This window comes from Elephantulus edwardii, unplaced genomic scaffold, assembly GCF_000299155.1.
Source record: "Elephantulus edwardii isolate Elephantulus edwardi_28Jun2011 unplaced genomic scaffold, EleEdw1.0 scaffold00058, whole genome shotgun sequence".
NCBI lineage: Eukaryota > Metazoa > Chordata > Mammalia > Macroscelidea > Macroscelididae > Elephantulus > Elephantulus edwardii.
Genome location: NW_006399808.1, coordinates 9,782,147 through 9,796,804, shown reverse-complemented (window position 1 = coordinate 9,796,804; position 14,658 = coordinate 9,782,147). Strand labels below are relative to the sequence as shown.

Below are 14,658 nucleotides of genomic sequence, written 5' to 3'. Positions count from 1 at the left end.
GCGGCGTTCCCCGGTCTGGCAGGGGCGTTCCCGGTCTGGCAGTGGCGTTCCCCTGGTCTGGCGGGCGGCCGCGTGCATTCCCCCTGCATTCCCCCCAGCGGGCGGCGGGGTGGCGTTCCCCGGTCTGGCAGCCTGGCCCTCGCGCTGTGTCGCCCTCGCACTGCGTCGCCTGCAGTTCTTGACCTTCTGCAGCAAATGCTTCGGGTCCTCTTCAGTTTCAGCAAGTAAGGTTGTGTCATCTTACTTTATATAAAAGATATTACTGGTCATAATCTCCTTCTATTTATTTTACCAATAACCAAAATAAGGTCACAATCTTCCGTTTGAAAAGCCCAGTTCCAAACCTTGCCACACTGCCTCCCCCAGGGTCTGGCCGACCTTGGGGTGATCCACAGAGCATGCAAGTTACATGCAATATTTTTCACTGCACCACTATGATGTTTTCATCCGTTTAAAAAAATTAAAAGTATACTATGGGAAAGGGAGAATAACGTAATAAATACTCATCATCTCCACATAATAATTGTCAATGTGTTTGATTTGCTTCATCTACTTTTGTGTTAATGGAAATTAAAGGTTTATGACACTTGGGTGCTAAATTAAATGCACAGAAACCAAAATGTTCATTTTCCACCTAACCAAAATCAGTAATGGCAAGTATATGATTAAATATAACATACAACCCTGCTTTCTGAAACTGAGGAGGACCTGAAGCGCTTGCTGCAGAAGGTCAAGGACTGCAGCCTCCTATATGGATTGAAACTCAACATCAAGAAAACAAAGATTCTAACCACTGGGCCAATTGGCAGCATCAGGATGGATGGTGAAGAGATTGAGGCAGTTAACAGTTTTAGTTTACTTGACTCCACAGTAAACACTCTTGGTAACAGTAGCCAGGAAATAAAGAGATGAATTGCATTGGGAAAGTCAGCTATGAGGGATCTCTCAAGAGTACTGAAGTGCAACGACGTCAGGTTGGAGACTAAGGTGTGCTTGATCCGGGCTATAGTCTTCACAATTACATGCGATGCATCAGAGAGTTGGGGAGTGAATAGGGATGATAGAAAGAGAATTGATGCCTTTGAGTTGTGGTGCTGGAGAAGAGTGTTGAACATACCATGGACTGCTAGGAGAACAAACAGGTTTGTTCTGAAGAAGGTGAAGCCAGAATGCTCCTTGGAGTCAAGGATTCTGAAGCTTTGCCTGACATACTTTGGGCATGTTGCAAGGAGGGACTGGTCCTTGGAAAGGGACATCATGTTTGGCAGAAAGGAGGGGTGGCACAAGAGGGGAAGACCTTCGATGAGATGGATCGATTCTGTGACTGGAGCGGTGGGAATAAGTGTGTTTGAGATGGCTAGGTTGGCACACGATAGAACAGCGTTTACAGCTCTTGTTGCTATGAGTCTCAAACGACTCAATGGCACGTAACAACAACAACAACAGGACCAATAAATACATATATATAAGAGAGAATAATTTATATGTTAGTGTAAGTCAAAGGTTGTATAGCCCTGGTGTGTCTACTTGCCCTACAGCGGTAACTTGTGCTTGCTGTGAGGCTGAACACTGTGACACCAATGTGTCAAATGCATTAATGGTTGGTTACCCAATGCAGACAGTGTGGGCTGGAGCTCCCCAGTTAAAATAAGCTTGGAAGGAGGAATGCCATCCACTTCCGTAATAGCTTGCCTCCGGAAACCCTATGAACCTGGAGAGAGGATAAAAGACACACAAGCTTTGAGGACTCTCCTTCATAGGATCACTATGCTTTGAGTCGCCTGCAACTCCATGGCACTTAAGAACAACTTAACAACATTGTGTAAGAGCATATAACATGTAATATTATATAATTGGATATATACATAGTATATACCTTGATATTTGAATTTGTTCTTCAGTTCCTTGAGCTTAAGAAATGCTGAGCAGTTCAGCCCTTTTGATTTTCTGACTCCACCTCCTTGCACATTTCATTGTAATACTTGGTCTTCCCGCCCTGCCTTTTGAAATCTTCTGTTCAGCTCTTCAATATCTTGATTTCTTCTCTCTGCTTTGGCTTCTTGGCGCTCTAGGGCAATATTGAGAATCTCTTCGGACATCCATTTTGGTCTTTCCTTCCTCCTCTGTTTTTGTAATAACCTTCTGCATTCTTCCTGGATGATATTCTTGATATCCTCCCACAACACATCCAGTCTTTGCTCCTCAGTGTTCAAGGTCTCAAATCCTTAGTGTTCAAGGCCTCAAACCTGTTCATGAGATGGTTTTGAAATTCAGGTGGGATACACTCAAGGTCATATTTTGGTTCCCGTGGATTTGATGTAATTTTCCTTAGCTTCAGCTTGTACTAGCATGTGAGTAGTTGGTGATCTTTTCCACAATGAGCACGTGGCTTAGTTTTCACAGCTGTTACTGAGCTTCACCAGTGGTTTATTCCACAGATGAAATCAATCTGATTCTTATGCATACTATCAAGTGAAATCCATGTGTATAACATGTGTTTAGGTTTCTTACAAAACATATTTGAAATGAATAAACTGTTGGTTGTGCAAAATTCAATCATTCTATCTCCAGCTTCATTTCTATCACCAAGTCCATGTTTTCTGACCACTGATCCTTCTCTGTTCCCAACTTTTGCATTCTAATCACCTATTATTATTAATGCATTCTGATTATATGTTCCATCTCTTGACTGCAATAGTTAGTAGAAATTAGACGCAGCACAGGAGCATGGTGCGCAATATGATGTGCTGAGGACAGGCAACTTTGCAGCTTAACATCTGAAAACGGACCGTCAGCCTGCCAGGCAACCACCTCCCGCTCCCATCAGGCGCCTGCGGCCCCTGCCGAACACCCTTACCTCCCACCACGCACTGACCCTCCCACGACCACTTGGAAGCCAGCACTGCCAGCGCGAGCAGTAGAGCTGCTACTTGAGTGAAGTCTCTGCAAGTCCCCACAAAGGCAGGTAGCCCCATCAAGCACAAGAAAGTCAGGAGTAATGAGATTGAGGCCCTTGCACGTGCTCATCTGGAAGCTAGTCCCTCCAGGTACCAGCCAGACATCTGCAACCTGAGTGAGGTCCTGTGCATCCCCATCCGGGCAGGTTAGCCCCACCAAGCATGATCAAGACATCTACAAACTGAGTGAGTTCCTTGTGCAGGCCCACACGGTCAGGTAACCCCCAAGCTGGACATGAGCTGGACAGCTGCAGCCTGAATGAGGTCCCCACATGTGGTGTCTGAGCAAACACCCACCTGGCATATACTGGTGCCTGTGCCTATCCGGCCTGTTTCCCCCTTCCCCTCAGCCTAGCATCTCTTCACCTCCAGTCATCTAACTGTCTTTAATCCAGAGAACCTTGGTCTGATTTAGCTGTAACGATTAACCAACAGAAGAGGCTACATTCACAGGCCATGAATGGACACTTCCCTTGGTCCAGAAGTTCAGAGAGGAACACAGACAGCATAACTCCTACACCCTCTTCTGTAGCAGTGACTTTAGATCAAGAACTTATCATCACCTTAAGGATGAAAAATCCTACCACAGCATCATCACAAAAGAAACAGGCCGGGAGCCCCCGCCGGCCTGTGTACCCCGAGCCAGCATGGACCCTGGGCGCTGCACGCCCTTCCTTTCGGCGTGGGGCCGGGGCCTGGCTCCTATGCAGCCACAGGGGACGAGCCTCTGGGCCCCCCGGGGACCCCGGCCACTGCGCCTCACCTGCGGCTGACCCGCTTTCCGGCCTGCGGGCCCCTGGAGCCCTACCTCCCAGAGCCGGCCAAGCCCCCAGCCAAGTACCTGCAGGACCTCGGGCCCAGCTCGGCACTCAACGGCGGCCACTTCTACGAAGGCCCCGCAGAAGCTGAAGAGAAGGTCTCGAAAGCTGCCAGCTTCCCCCAGCTGCCCTTGGACTGCCGAGGAGGCCCCGGGGACGGACCCTCTAACGTGCAAGGCTCCCCAGGCCCCTGTCTCACTAGCCTGCATGTCCCTCTGTCCCCTGGACTCCCCGAGTCCATGGAGTTGGCCAAGAACAAGAACAAGAAACGGCGCAACCGCACCACTTTCAGCACCTTCCAGCTGGAGGAGCTAGAGAAGGTCTTCCAGAAGACCCACTACCCTGATGTTTATGCCCGGGAGCAGCTGGCTCTGCGCACAGACCTGACTGAAGCCCGGGTACAGGTTTGGTTCCAGAACCACAGAGCCAAGTGGCGGAAGCGAGAGCGTTATAGGAACATCCAGGAGGGTCGGAACCCTTTCACAGCTGCCTATGACATCTCTGTGCTGCCCCGGACCAACAGCCACCCGCAGCTGCAGAACTCCCTGTGGCCTAGCCCAGGGTCGGGGAGCCCCGGGGGCCCCTGCCTGGTGTCACCAGAGGGCATCCCCTCCCCGTGCATGTCTCCATACTCTCACTCCCATGGGAATGTCGCTGGCTTCATGGGGGTGCCAGCTACCCCTGGACACCACCCTGGCATCTACTCCATCCACGGCTTTTCCCCAACCCTGGGGGGCCACAGCTTTGAGCCCTCCCCGGACAGCAACTATAAGTCTCCAGGCCTCATCTCACTCAGGGTGAAGCCCAAGGAGCCGCCTAGCTTGCTGAACTGGACCACGTGATCAACAGCAGGAAACACAGACTGAGCTGCTCACCCCGTCTGCAGCTGCTCCCACCCTACCCCTGCCTGGACCCCAGAGGGAACACACCTCTGCCTCTAAGCCCCAGTTGGCTCCTGGAGGCCTAGGCAGAGCAGCTGGACCCTATGCTACAGGGTTCTTTGTAGTAGAATAATAAGGTGGGCCTGTCATGACCAAGTGGGCTTCAAAGCAGGTGCTCAGGCCTCTTCTGCCAAACTGGATTCCCTCACCCAGATGGACCTAGAGGGGAAAAGACACTGTTCTGCTTCCCCCAGACTTTCCTCAAGTCTGCATCCTTCCAGCTGAAGTGGCGTCCTTGGCTCCTCATTCAGGGAACTAGAAGACCAGAGAAGGGAATGCAGATTGAACTGGGAGGAGTTCCTTGTGAATCCAGAAAACTCTTGAGAGTCTTGTTTGACTCCCAAGGGCTGGCCCTCAACTCTCCATTAGGAGGCGTGCGCCCAGTATCCTGGTGCTGACAGTGGCCTCAGAGCTAGAGGTCAGCGTAAAGTGGCCCATGTCTCCTGCCTTCAACTATGCTGTGTGGCCCCTTGTCAAACATGCTGTGGAATCACTCTCCCCTTCAAAGGGGCAGAAATTTCACCAGAAACCACCAAACTGTGCAGACTCTTCCTTGAGATCAAGCCAGACTATAAGTACTGACTATGGGCTGCGTTGGTCCCCTCTTTGAATGTTGGTGAGAATAAAAGAACAGAGATTTCCAGAAGTTCTGAGCCTGGAGATCCAGACCCCCCACTTTTGTAAAGATACTTTTGTATTAAAAAAGAAAAGCATAAAAATAAAGCTAAAAAAGAATCTGTTCTTGAAATTAATGTATTCGAATTTTGTAAATAAACTAGTTTAAAAAAAAGTTAAGTATTTTTTCCTGCCCCCCCCAAAAAAAAAGAAACAGGCCACCTCACAAGCTATACAAGTGCAAAGCAAGGTGTCACCCCTAAGAGTGACACAGTACCAATGGATTTCCTGAAGTCAGAAAGTCTGATAGAGCTTTCTGACACAGAATTTAAAAGACCGATGATTAAATTGTTTCAATGGGTAAAAGATAAACTTGAAGAATTACAAGACACTACAATCAAAAACCAGGAGGAGCTTTAAAAATCAATGCAGATAAAACAAAGGAGGCATTAGAGGCACTGAAAAAACAAGAAACCACAATCCAAAATATGAGGTCCAATGTTTCAGATGCTGTCAACATAATGGAGGGACATGAACAGAGTTGAAGATATGGAACACAGAACCAGTTAAATAGAAGATAGAATTGTCACAACTGGTCTGCTAGAGCAAAAAGTAGAATCAAAAAGAAAACCTCAGAATAATGAGGGACACCATCAAGAGAAATAACATGTGCATCATCGGAATCCTAGAACAGAAAGAAGCAAGTAAAGGCTCCAAAAAAGCTGTGGAAGAATTACTAGAAGAAAACTTTCCAGGCATAATGAGGAATGAAAGAATATATATTCAAGAAGCTGAGAGAGCATCATACAGAATAAAATGCAAAAGAAAAACACTGAGGCACATCATAGTCAAACTTGCCAGAACTAAAGATAAGGAGAGAATTCTGAAAGCAGCAAGGGAGAAACAAAGAGTAACCTATAAGGGAGAGCAGATAAGATTAAGTGCCGATTTCTCAGCAGAAACCAGGCAAGCAAGAAGACAGTGGCAAGGCATATATCGAACACTCAAAGAACACAACTGTCAACCAAGAATACTGTACCCAGAGAAACTGTCCAACAAATATGGAGAGATCAAGATATTCCCAGAAAAACAGAACCTAAGGGAGTTTGTAAAAACAAGACCAGCATTGCAGGAAATACTGAGAGATGTCCTTCTTAAAGAAGTGTCACAGAAAGCAGGATGGGCCAAAGTAACTATCAACAACACCAAAAAGAACTCAACAAAATGATAGCAATAAAACCTTGCCTCTCAACAATCACACTGAATGTGAATGGTTTAAATGCACCACTGAAGAGAAAAGTAGCTGATTGGATAAAAAAAAACAAGCCATTATTATGCTGTTTACATAAAGACTAAAAATAAAAGGTTGGGAAAAAATATACCAAGCAAATGGCAACCAGAAAAAAAAAGCAGGAGTAGTGATGTTAGTCTCTGATAAAATAAATTTCAGTGTTTCAGTGCAAAAACCATCACAAAGGACAAACAAAATCACTACATAATTCTTAAAGGGTCAATAGAACATGAAGACATAACAATAATAAAAAATTTATGCACCAAATTATAGACCTGCAAAAAAATAAAAAACAAACATTAATAAAACTGAAAAAGGAAATACACAACACTACTATAGTAGTTGGAGACTTCAATACACCATTCTAAAGAAAAGATAGATCTACCAGAAAGAAACTCAACAGAGATGCTGAAGAATTAAACCACACAATAAACCAACTCAATCTCACAGATATTTATATGCTAATGCACACACAAAAACCAAACCAAAACACACACACACAAAAAAAACCCCACAGTAAACTTTCTCCAATGTGTATGGAACATTCTCCAGAATAGACATCTTGGGTCACAAGGCAAGAATCAATGAATTAAAAAACAGAGAAAACACAAAGTACCTTTTCTGATGACAATGCTGCAAAATTAGATATTAATAAAAAGAGTATAGAAGAGAAAAAAACACATTTGGAAGTTGAACAACACCTTCCTTGAACATGAGTGGGTACAAGAAGAAATAAAAAAATGACATTAAAAGAACTTCTTGAAATAAATGACAATGAAAACACAACTTACCAAAACCTCTGGGAAACAGCCAAAGCAGTACTCATGGATCAATGTATAGTAATAAAAAAACACATCAAAAGGCAGGAAAAAATGACCATTGGCTGGCTAACAGAACAACTCCAACAAATTGAAAAGAACAGCAAGAAAACCCAACTCTCTCTTAAAAAAACTGAAATTATAATAATCAAAGCAGAAAGAAATGAAATATTAAACAGAAAAACAATTGAAACCATCAATAAAACTAGGAGTTGGTTCTTTGAAAAGGTCAATAAAATTGACAAACCACTAGCAAAACTAACAAAGTAAAAGACACAAATAATCTGAATAAAAGATGAAATGGGCAACATCACAACAGAAACAAGTAAAATAAAAAGACCAACAATGGGATTTTCTGGAAAAACTATACTCAAACAAATAGGAAAACCTAGAGTAAATGGACAAATACTTAGAAATTCACAACCTATCTAAACTGACACCAATACAAATACCAATTACATTCTTCAACGAGATGTAAAAGGCAATCTCCAACTTCATTTGATATGTAAAGAGGCCCCAATTAATCAAAGCACTTCTTAAAAAGAGAAACAAGGTAGGAGGCATCTCGCTCCCTGATTTCAAATCCTATTACATGGGTGGTCAAGACCGTGTGGTACCAGTACAATGACAGACACATAGATCAATGGAATAGAGTTGAGAACCCAGAAATCATCCCATCTAGCTATGGTCAACTGATTTTTTACAAGGAGATGAAATCAGTTAAGTGGGGAAATGACAGCCTTTCTAACAAATGGTGCTGGCAAAATTGGCAAACTATCTGTAGAAAACTCAAGCAAGATTCACACCTCACTCCATACACAAAAACAAACTCAAAGTGGATCAAGGACCAAGGACTAAAACCAAGGACTATCTAGAAACTTCATTAAAGAAAAGCTTGAGCGAACTCTAGAAGTTCTAATCCACAACATAAACAGTCTTCCAAGCATCCTGAAAAAAATTTACAACCAGGAGAGGATAAAATAGATGAACCTCCAAAGGATTTCTGAAGTACCTTCTAAGGACCTTCTAAGAATCAAATACCTATGTACATCCAAAAACTTCTCCAACAGGGTAAAAAAGGAAAGCCACAGATTGGGGAAAAAGTATTTGGTAACAACATGTCAGATAAGAGACTTATATCTAGAATTTTAAAATACTTGAGCATCACAACAAGATAAAGGTAAATAACCCAATTGGAAAATGGGCACAGGATATGAACAGACAATTCCCCAAAGACAACATTCAGATGGCAAACAAACACCTGAAGAAATGTTCAAAATCTCTAGCTCTAAGAGAGATGCAAATCAAAAAAACATGAGTTATCATCTCACCCCAGGAAGTATAGTAAAATTTAACAGAGCAGCAAACAACAAATGCTGGTGAGGTCACTGTTGATGTGAGTGTAAAATGATGCAACTACTATGGAAGGCAGTATGGTGCTTTCTCAAAAAGTTGCAAATTGAAACACCATTTTGACCCAGCAATTTCACTACTGGGAATATATCCTAAAGAAACCAGAACTGCCACCCAAGCAGATATATGCACACCCATGTTTATTGCTGCTTTGTTCACAATAGCAAAAAGTTGGAAACAACCCAAGTGCCCATCACCAAACAAATGGATAAAGGAGCTCTGGTATATTCACACAATGGAATGTTATGCAGTGCTGAAAAACAAAGAACTCATGAAATATTATACAAAATGGGAGACCATGGAGGACATTATGCTGGGTGAAATATCTCAGTCACAATAGGACAAATACTGGATAATGCCACTGCTATAGAACAGGTCTGATATGAGAGTTGGAGGGGGAGAAACTAAGAAAAGAGGGGATAAATAAAGTACACGGCATTGAAACAGATGAGGGAGAGAACTGTATAAAAGGAATATATGATTAGATATTATTGGCATGACGAGAGTCCAGAATAAGAAAGAGTTACATAGTAAAGTGGTCTGGGGAGGGGACTACATAACAAAGAAAGAACTTGGGGGAAGGGGAGTGACAGGGAGGAAAATGTGCAACAATGAATAGAATGAAAATCCAAGTTCTTTATACACTTTCATTAAAATCTAAAAAAAAACAAACCCACACCAAAACCAAATGTATATGAACTTCATAAGAAAATCAATATAATTTTTAAAAAAATAACCACATTTCCTGTGGGTAGAGAAGTGCAGCAATGAATGAATGGAAATCCAAATTCTCTGTAAATGTTCATTAAAATTATTTTTAAAAATTAAAAAAAAATCCTATGGGGCAGATCTACTATGACACATGATGTTGTTATGAATCAAAATCAACTAAAAGACACCTACCAACAATAACAAAGATTAGGAGGTGATACTTGAAGTAGAAATGTTAATTTTCTGATCTTGATGATTGTATGTAGCTGTGTTGATGGATTTCATTGCTTGTAGAAAATACCCACTAAAATACTGGTAGAGGTATTTTAGGACATCACATTGATAATTACTCTCAAATGATTCCAATGAAAAAGTTATTTGCATATATCTCCAACTTTTTAGAAATATATAAATATTACAAATAAAATTTGGGTTTTTTTAAGAAAAAAAAATAACCACATTTAAAAAGCACTAATTTCAAGAAGTTCCTCCTCTATCAAAGGATGCAGGTAAATTGATTCCCCTGAAATATATTCTCATGGCCTGGACCATGGTGGAGATTGTAAGGAAGGTGCAGGATTGGGCCACTGATCTGTTGTTGACAACACTGCTGTAGTCAGTCAACTTGACTTCACCTAACAACAACTGTACTGTGGTGAGTATACAGCTATGCAGGCAAGGCTGACAGATAAAATGCAGGATGCCAGTTAAATCTGAAGAGATCTCGGGTAGCGGAGTCTGTAGAAAGCTCCACTGCTAAACCAAAGGCCACAGCTCTCTGTGGCAGTTTGAAGGGCAATCTCCTCCCCTGTGATTTACAACTTCAGAAATCCTTTGGAGGTTCAGCTGTGAGGCAGCAATGAAAGAGTGAATGAATTTAATTTGAACCTAAATAAACAAGGAAATATTTTTTAGCATAAGCATGTCCCAAATGCTATCTTGGGGGAGGAAATGAGAGTTAAATCAAGCTATTTTAACTACTGTGAGATTGGGAATAACAAGGAAATTACTAATTTGACTTGAGAGGATATAAATGAAAAAATTCAGTCAATGTGGAAAGGTCTTTGATACAAAGTGATTAAAATTAGTAGACAAACCTTTTATATCACCGGATATACTTTACAACAATTAAAATAAATAAAATATTATCAATATAGCTTAAACTACTGGAAAACTATTCCTCATTTGATCTACATCCCACTAATATAAAGACACCACTATCTTGAATTTTGTGTTTATCATTCTCTTTCTTTTTTATAATTTTACTATACAGGTTATATTACTAAGCTTAATATGTTTTCTCTATTTTTTATTTTAAATTATGTTAAAATGCAAATCACGGGGAGAAAATAACATTAATAGGCCATAATGATTGGCATACGAATTGACATATTTCAACAAACAGATGCTGCCCTGGATGTGTTCACCAAGTTGTGACTAGAAATCTAGAGGACAACCACCTGGCTAACTGACTGGAAGAGATCCATGTTTGTTCCCATTCCAAAAAAAGGTGACCCATCAAAAGTGTGGAAATTATCAAACAGTATCATTAATATCACATGCAAGCAATATTCTACTGAAGATTATCCAAAAACGACTGAACAGAACATCAACAGAACTGCCAGAAGTGCAGGCAGGGTTTAGAAGAGGCTGTGGTACAAGGGATATTATAGCTAATGTCAGATGCATCTTGGCTGAAAGCAGAGATTACCAGAGGAATATCTGTGTTTCATTAACTATGCAAAGGCATTTGACTGTGTAGATCACAACTGTGGCTGACTCTGAAAAGAATGGGAATACCAGAACACTTGATTGGCCTTATGCAAAATCTATACTTGGACCAGGAGGCAGTCATCAGAACAGAGCAAGGAAACACTGCATTGTTCAAAATTGGGAAGGGTGTACGTCAGGGATGTATCCTATCTCCATACCTTTTCCATCTATATGCCAAACAGATTATCTGGGAGGCTGGGCTCTGTGAGGAGAAATGTGGCATCAGGACTGGAGGAAGACTCAATCAACAATCTGCATTATGCAGATGACACAACCCTGCTTGCTGAAACTGAGGAGAACCTGAAGGACTTGCTGCAGAAGGTCAAGGACTGTAGCCTTCAGTAAGGATTGAAGCTCTACACTGAAGTACTAGAAATGATAGATGGAGAATTCATGCATTTGAGCTGTGGTGTTGGAGAAGAGTATTAAATATACCATGGACTGCTAAGAGAACAAACAAGTTCGTCCTAAAGAGGATGAAGCAAGGCTGCTCCTTGGAGGCAAGGATTCTGAAGCTTCGTCTGACATACTTTGGACATGTTGGAAGGAGAGAACAGTTTTTGAACAGGGACATCATACTTGGGAGGGTGGAGGGACAGCGCAGGAGGGGAAGACCCTCAATGAGATGGATTGATTCAGTGACTGGGGTAATGGGGGTAGGTGTATCAGAGACAATAAGATTGGCACAGGATAGAGCAGGATTTAGGACTGCTGTACATCAGATCGCTATATAAGTCACAAGCAACTCGACAGCACATAACAACAACAGCAGGCCATAGTGAATGCTGCCAGAGCAGGTAGGAGACAAAGTACACTAGGTTATTAGTAGATTAAGGAGGTAGAGTGTGTTCAAGTGTCTCAGCTGTGGCTTCTAAAGACCTAAGGATGTCCTTGTGACATATTTATGGGATTAAGATTTGTCTTTTTTTTTTTTTTACTTAAGAACTTACATAACACAGGTTTGTGAGCGATGTCATCTAAAGTGGCTCCTCCTTCAGGATTGAATTCAAAACTGCTGGTGAAGTTGTATTTTGCAGTTCCCTCTGAAGAAACAGTAATTTTGGCCGAGTCTCCCAAAACCATTTGATTGAATTCTGCATGAATAAAGGTAACTGGAGTATCTCCTTTAAAACCTTTCTGTTGACAGAAATAATCCACTTTACAATTACACTCAAATAGAGAACTGTCTTAAATATTTGCTAGTGTCCTTTGACTTAGGCTAAACAGGGTTTTCCATGTTTGCTAGCAAGTTACATTATAAAAAGGGTGAGTACAAAGTCATTAAAAAATTCTAGTTGTAAGTAAGTGCAATATCCTATTTCAATGCCATGTGGACTTTTTAAAAAATACTTCTATCTTAACTAATTACAGAAGTAGATTGTGGAAGACTGAAAAATTGAGCTTTCTCACATAGACAAGAAATTATTTCTAATCTCACTCTAATATGTAAGGCCTATCAAGAGTTTCAAATCTATTTTCTAGTATTTTGCTGAGACATACATACAAACATATATATACACACAAACACATTTTAACAAAGTGGGAATCTTTCATTATCATTTTAAAATAAACTATTTTTCACTTCATAATACTAAATATTTTATCATTTTATGTTCTCCTATAGTATTCTTTTACTAAATCATGTTGTTGTTATGTGCCAATGAGTCACCTGCGACTCATAGCGACCCTATGTATAACAGCTCTGAAGCCTGTCCTGTCCTGACCCAGTCTCACTGACTCCAACACACCTACCCCCAGTATCCTAGTTACTGTGTCAATCCATATCATTCGGGATCTTCCTCTCCTGTGCTGTTCCTCTACTCTTCCAAACATGATGTCCTTCTCCTAGGACCATCCCTCCTGGACATGTACCCAAACACACTATAGTTAAATTATTTAAATCCATCAAATGAATACTAGGAAATTTCACCTCCTTTTCAGGAGAGGAAAAATCAACAACATATATAAATTTCTAGGAAAATTAAAAGTATGTCTTATTTCCTCCCTGTTAAATTTGGTATTCAAATGGCTAGGTATATTAATAGGAAAAACCACACAAGCTTTCTGATCACAGACTAACAATAATGGAAAGTATTACTACTATAGATATCTAGGAGGTTTGAAGAGAGATTATACAAAACAGTTTGTCTCACTGATGCTCCTCACTAGTCATTCTCTATCTGTTGGTAGATGCATTCTGAAGGAAGACCAGAGCTCTAAAAAAAAGTCCCACTTTTAAGAAGAATTAACAAACTAGGGGCTTGGTGGATTTTCCAAGAGAACTTTACCAAGTCGTATCCATCTGTTACAGTGATCAGCACAGGTCTGCCTGTTGATGACACTTGCTCCATGACAGTAACTAGGATAAGTCCTCCTTGTTCTTCTTTTGTCTCTGCAAACAGAATGAATGAATGAATGAACCGGTTCCTTCATGTACCACATCTGTACCAATATTCATATCCTCAGCAATACCAGAAAAAACTTGGAAAACATCATAAGCCTAGCATTCTCCTCCTCAACATTTGCCTTAGGAACAAGGATGAATCCACTGTTAGTGCTAAAAGGATCCTTTCACATGTAACTAACCCATTAAACACAATGTGAATGAAAAACAGTGTGAAACACAATGTATACAACTTTTTAAGCAAACCAATAAAAAACCTCACAAAAGGAGATTCTCCTCTTTCATGGTGTTCCTCAGTAACTTTTAATCTCCAGTTCAAAAGTTATTCAAATTCTCAGCCTTAAAAAATACATTTTAAGAATAAGAATTCAGCAGAGACATGGTTCACTGAAAAAGGTCCTGGCAAACACCATCTTTATTTTTTTAATTTGTATTTTATACTGTCGTTGTTATGTGCTGTCGAGTCGCTTGCAACTCATAGCGACCCTATGTACAACAGCCCTAACCCTGCTCTGTCCTGTGCCTCCGACACACCCATCCCAATCACCCCAGTCACTGAATCAATCCACCTCATAGAGGGTCTTCCCCTCCTGCGCTGTCCCTCTACCCTCCTAAGCATGATGTCCCTCTCCAAGGAGCGGTCCCTCCTTACAACATGTCCGAAGTACGTCAGCAAAGCCCCAGAATTCTTGCCTCCAAGGAGCAGCTCAGTTTAACCCTCTCCAGGATGAATCTGATCTTCTTAGCAGTCCATTGTTGTTGTTGTTGTTGTTGTTGTTATGTGCCGTTGAGTCGTTTTCGACTCATAGAGACCCTATGCACAACAGCCCTAAACCCTGCTCTGTCCTGCGCCAACCGCACCGCCTCTGACACACCCATCCCGATTATCCCAGTCACCGAATCAATCCATCTCATAG

The 14,658-nt window shown here is 41.7% G+C and overlaps 1 protein-coding gene and 1 pseudogene across 1 annotated transcript in view; one reads left to right on the top strand and one right to left on the bottom strand.

Annotated features, from left to right (window-relative positions):
- TTC18 (tetratricopeptide repeat domain 18) overlaps positions 1-13,688 on the bottom strand; it is a 146,918-nt gene extending 133,230 nt beyond the window's left edge. Inside the window, exons 1-2 of the mRNA XM_006887566.1 lie at positions 13,626-13,688; positions 12,288-12,474 (exon numbers count right to left, since the gene is read on the bottom strand). Of these exons, the coding sequence (XP_006887628.1) occupies positions 12,288-12,474; positions 13,626-13,688 (250 nt within the window). The remainder of the gene's footprint in view (positions 1-12,287; positions 12,475-13,625) is intronic.
- Positions 3,605-4,617, top strand: LOC102863232 (annotated as a pseudogene).
- Positions 13,689-14,658: the final 970 nt, after the last annotated feature.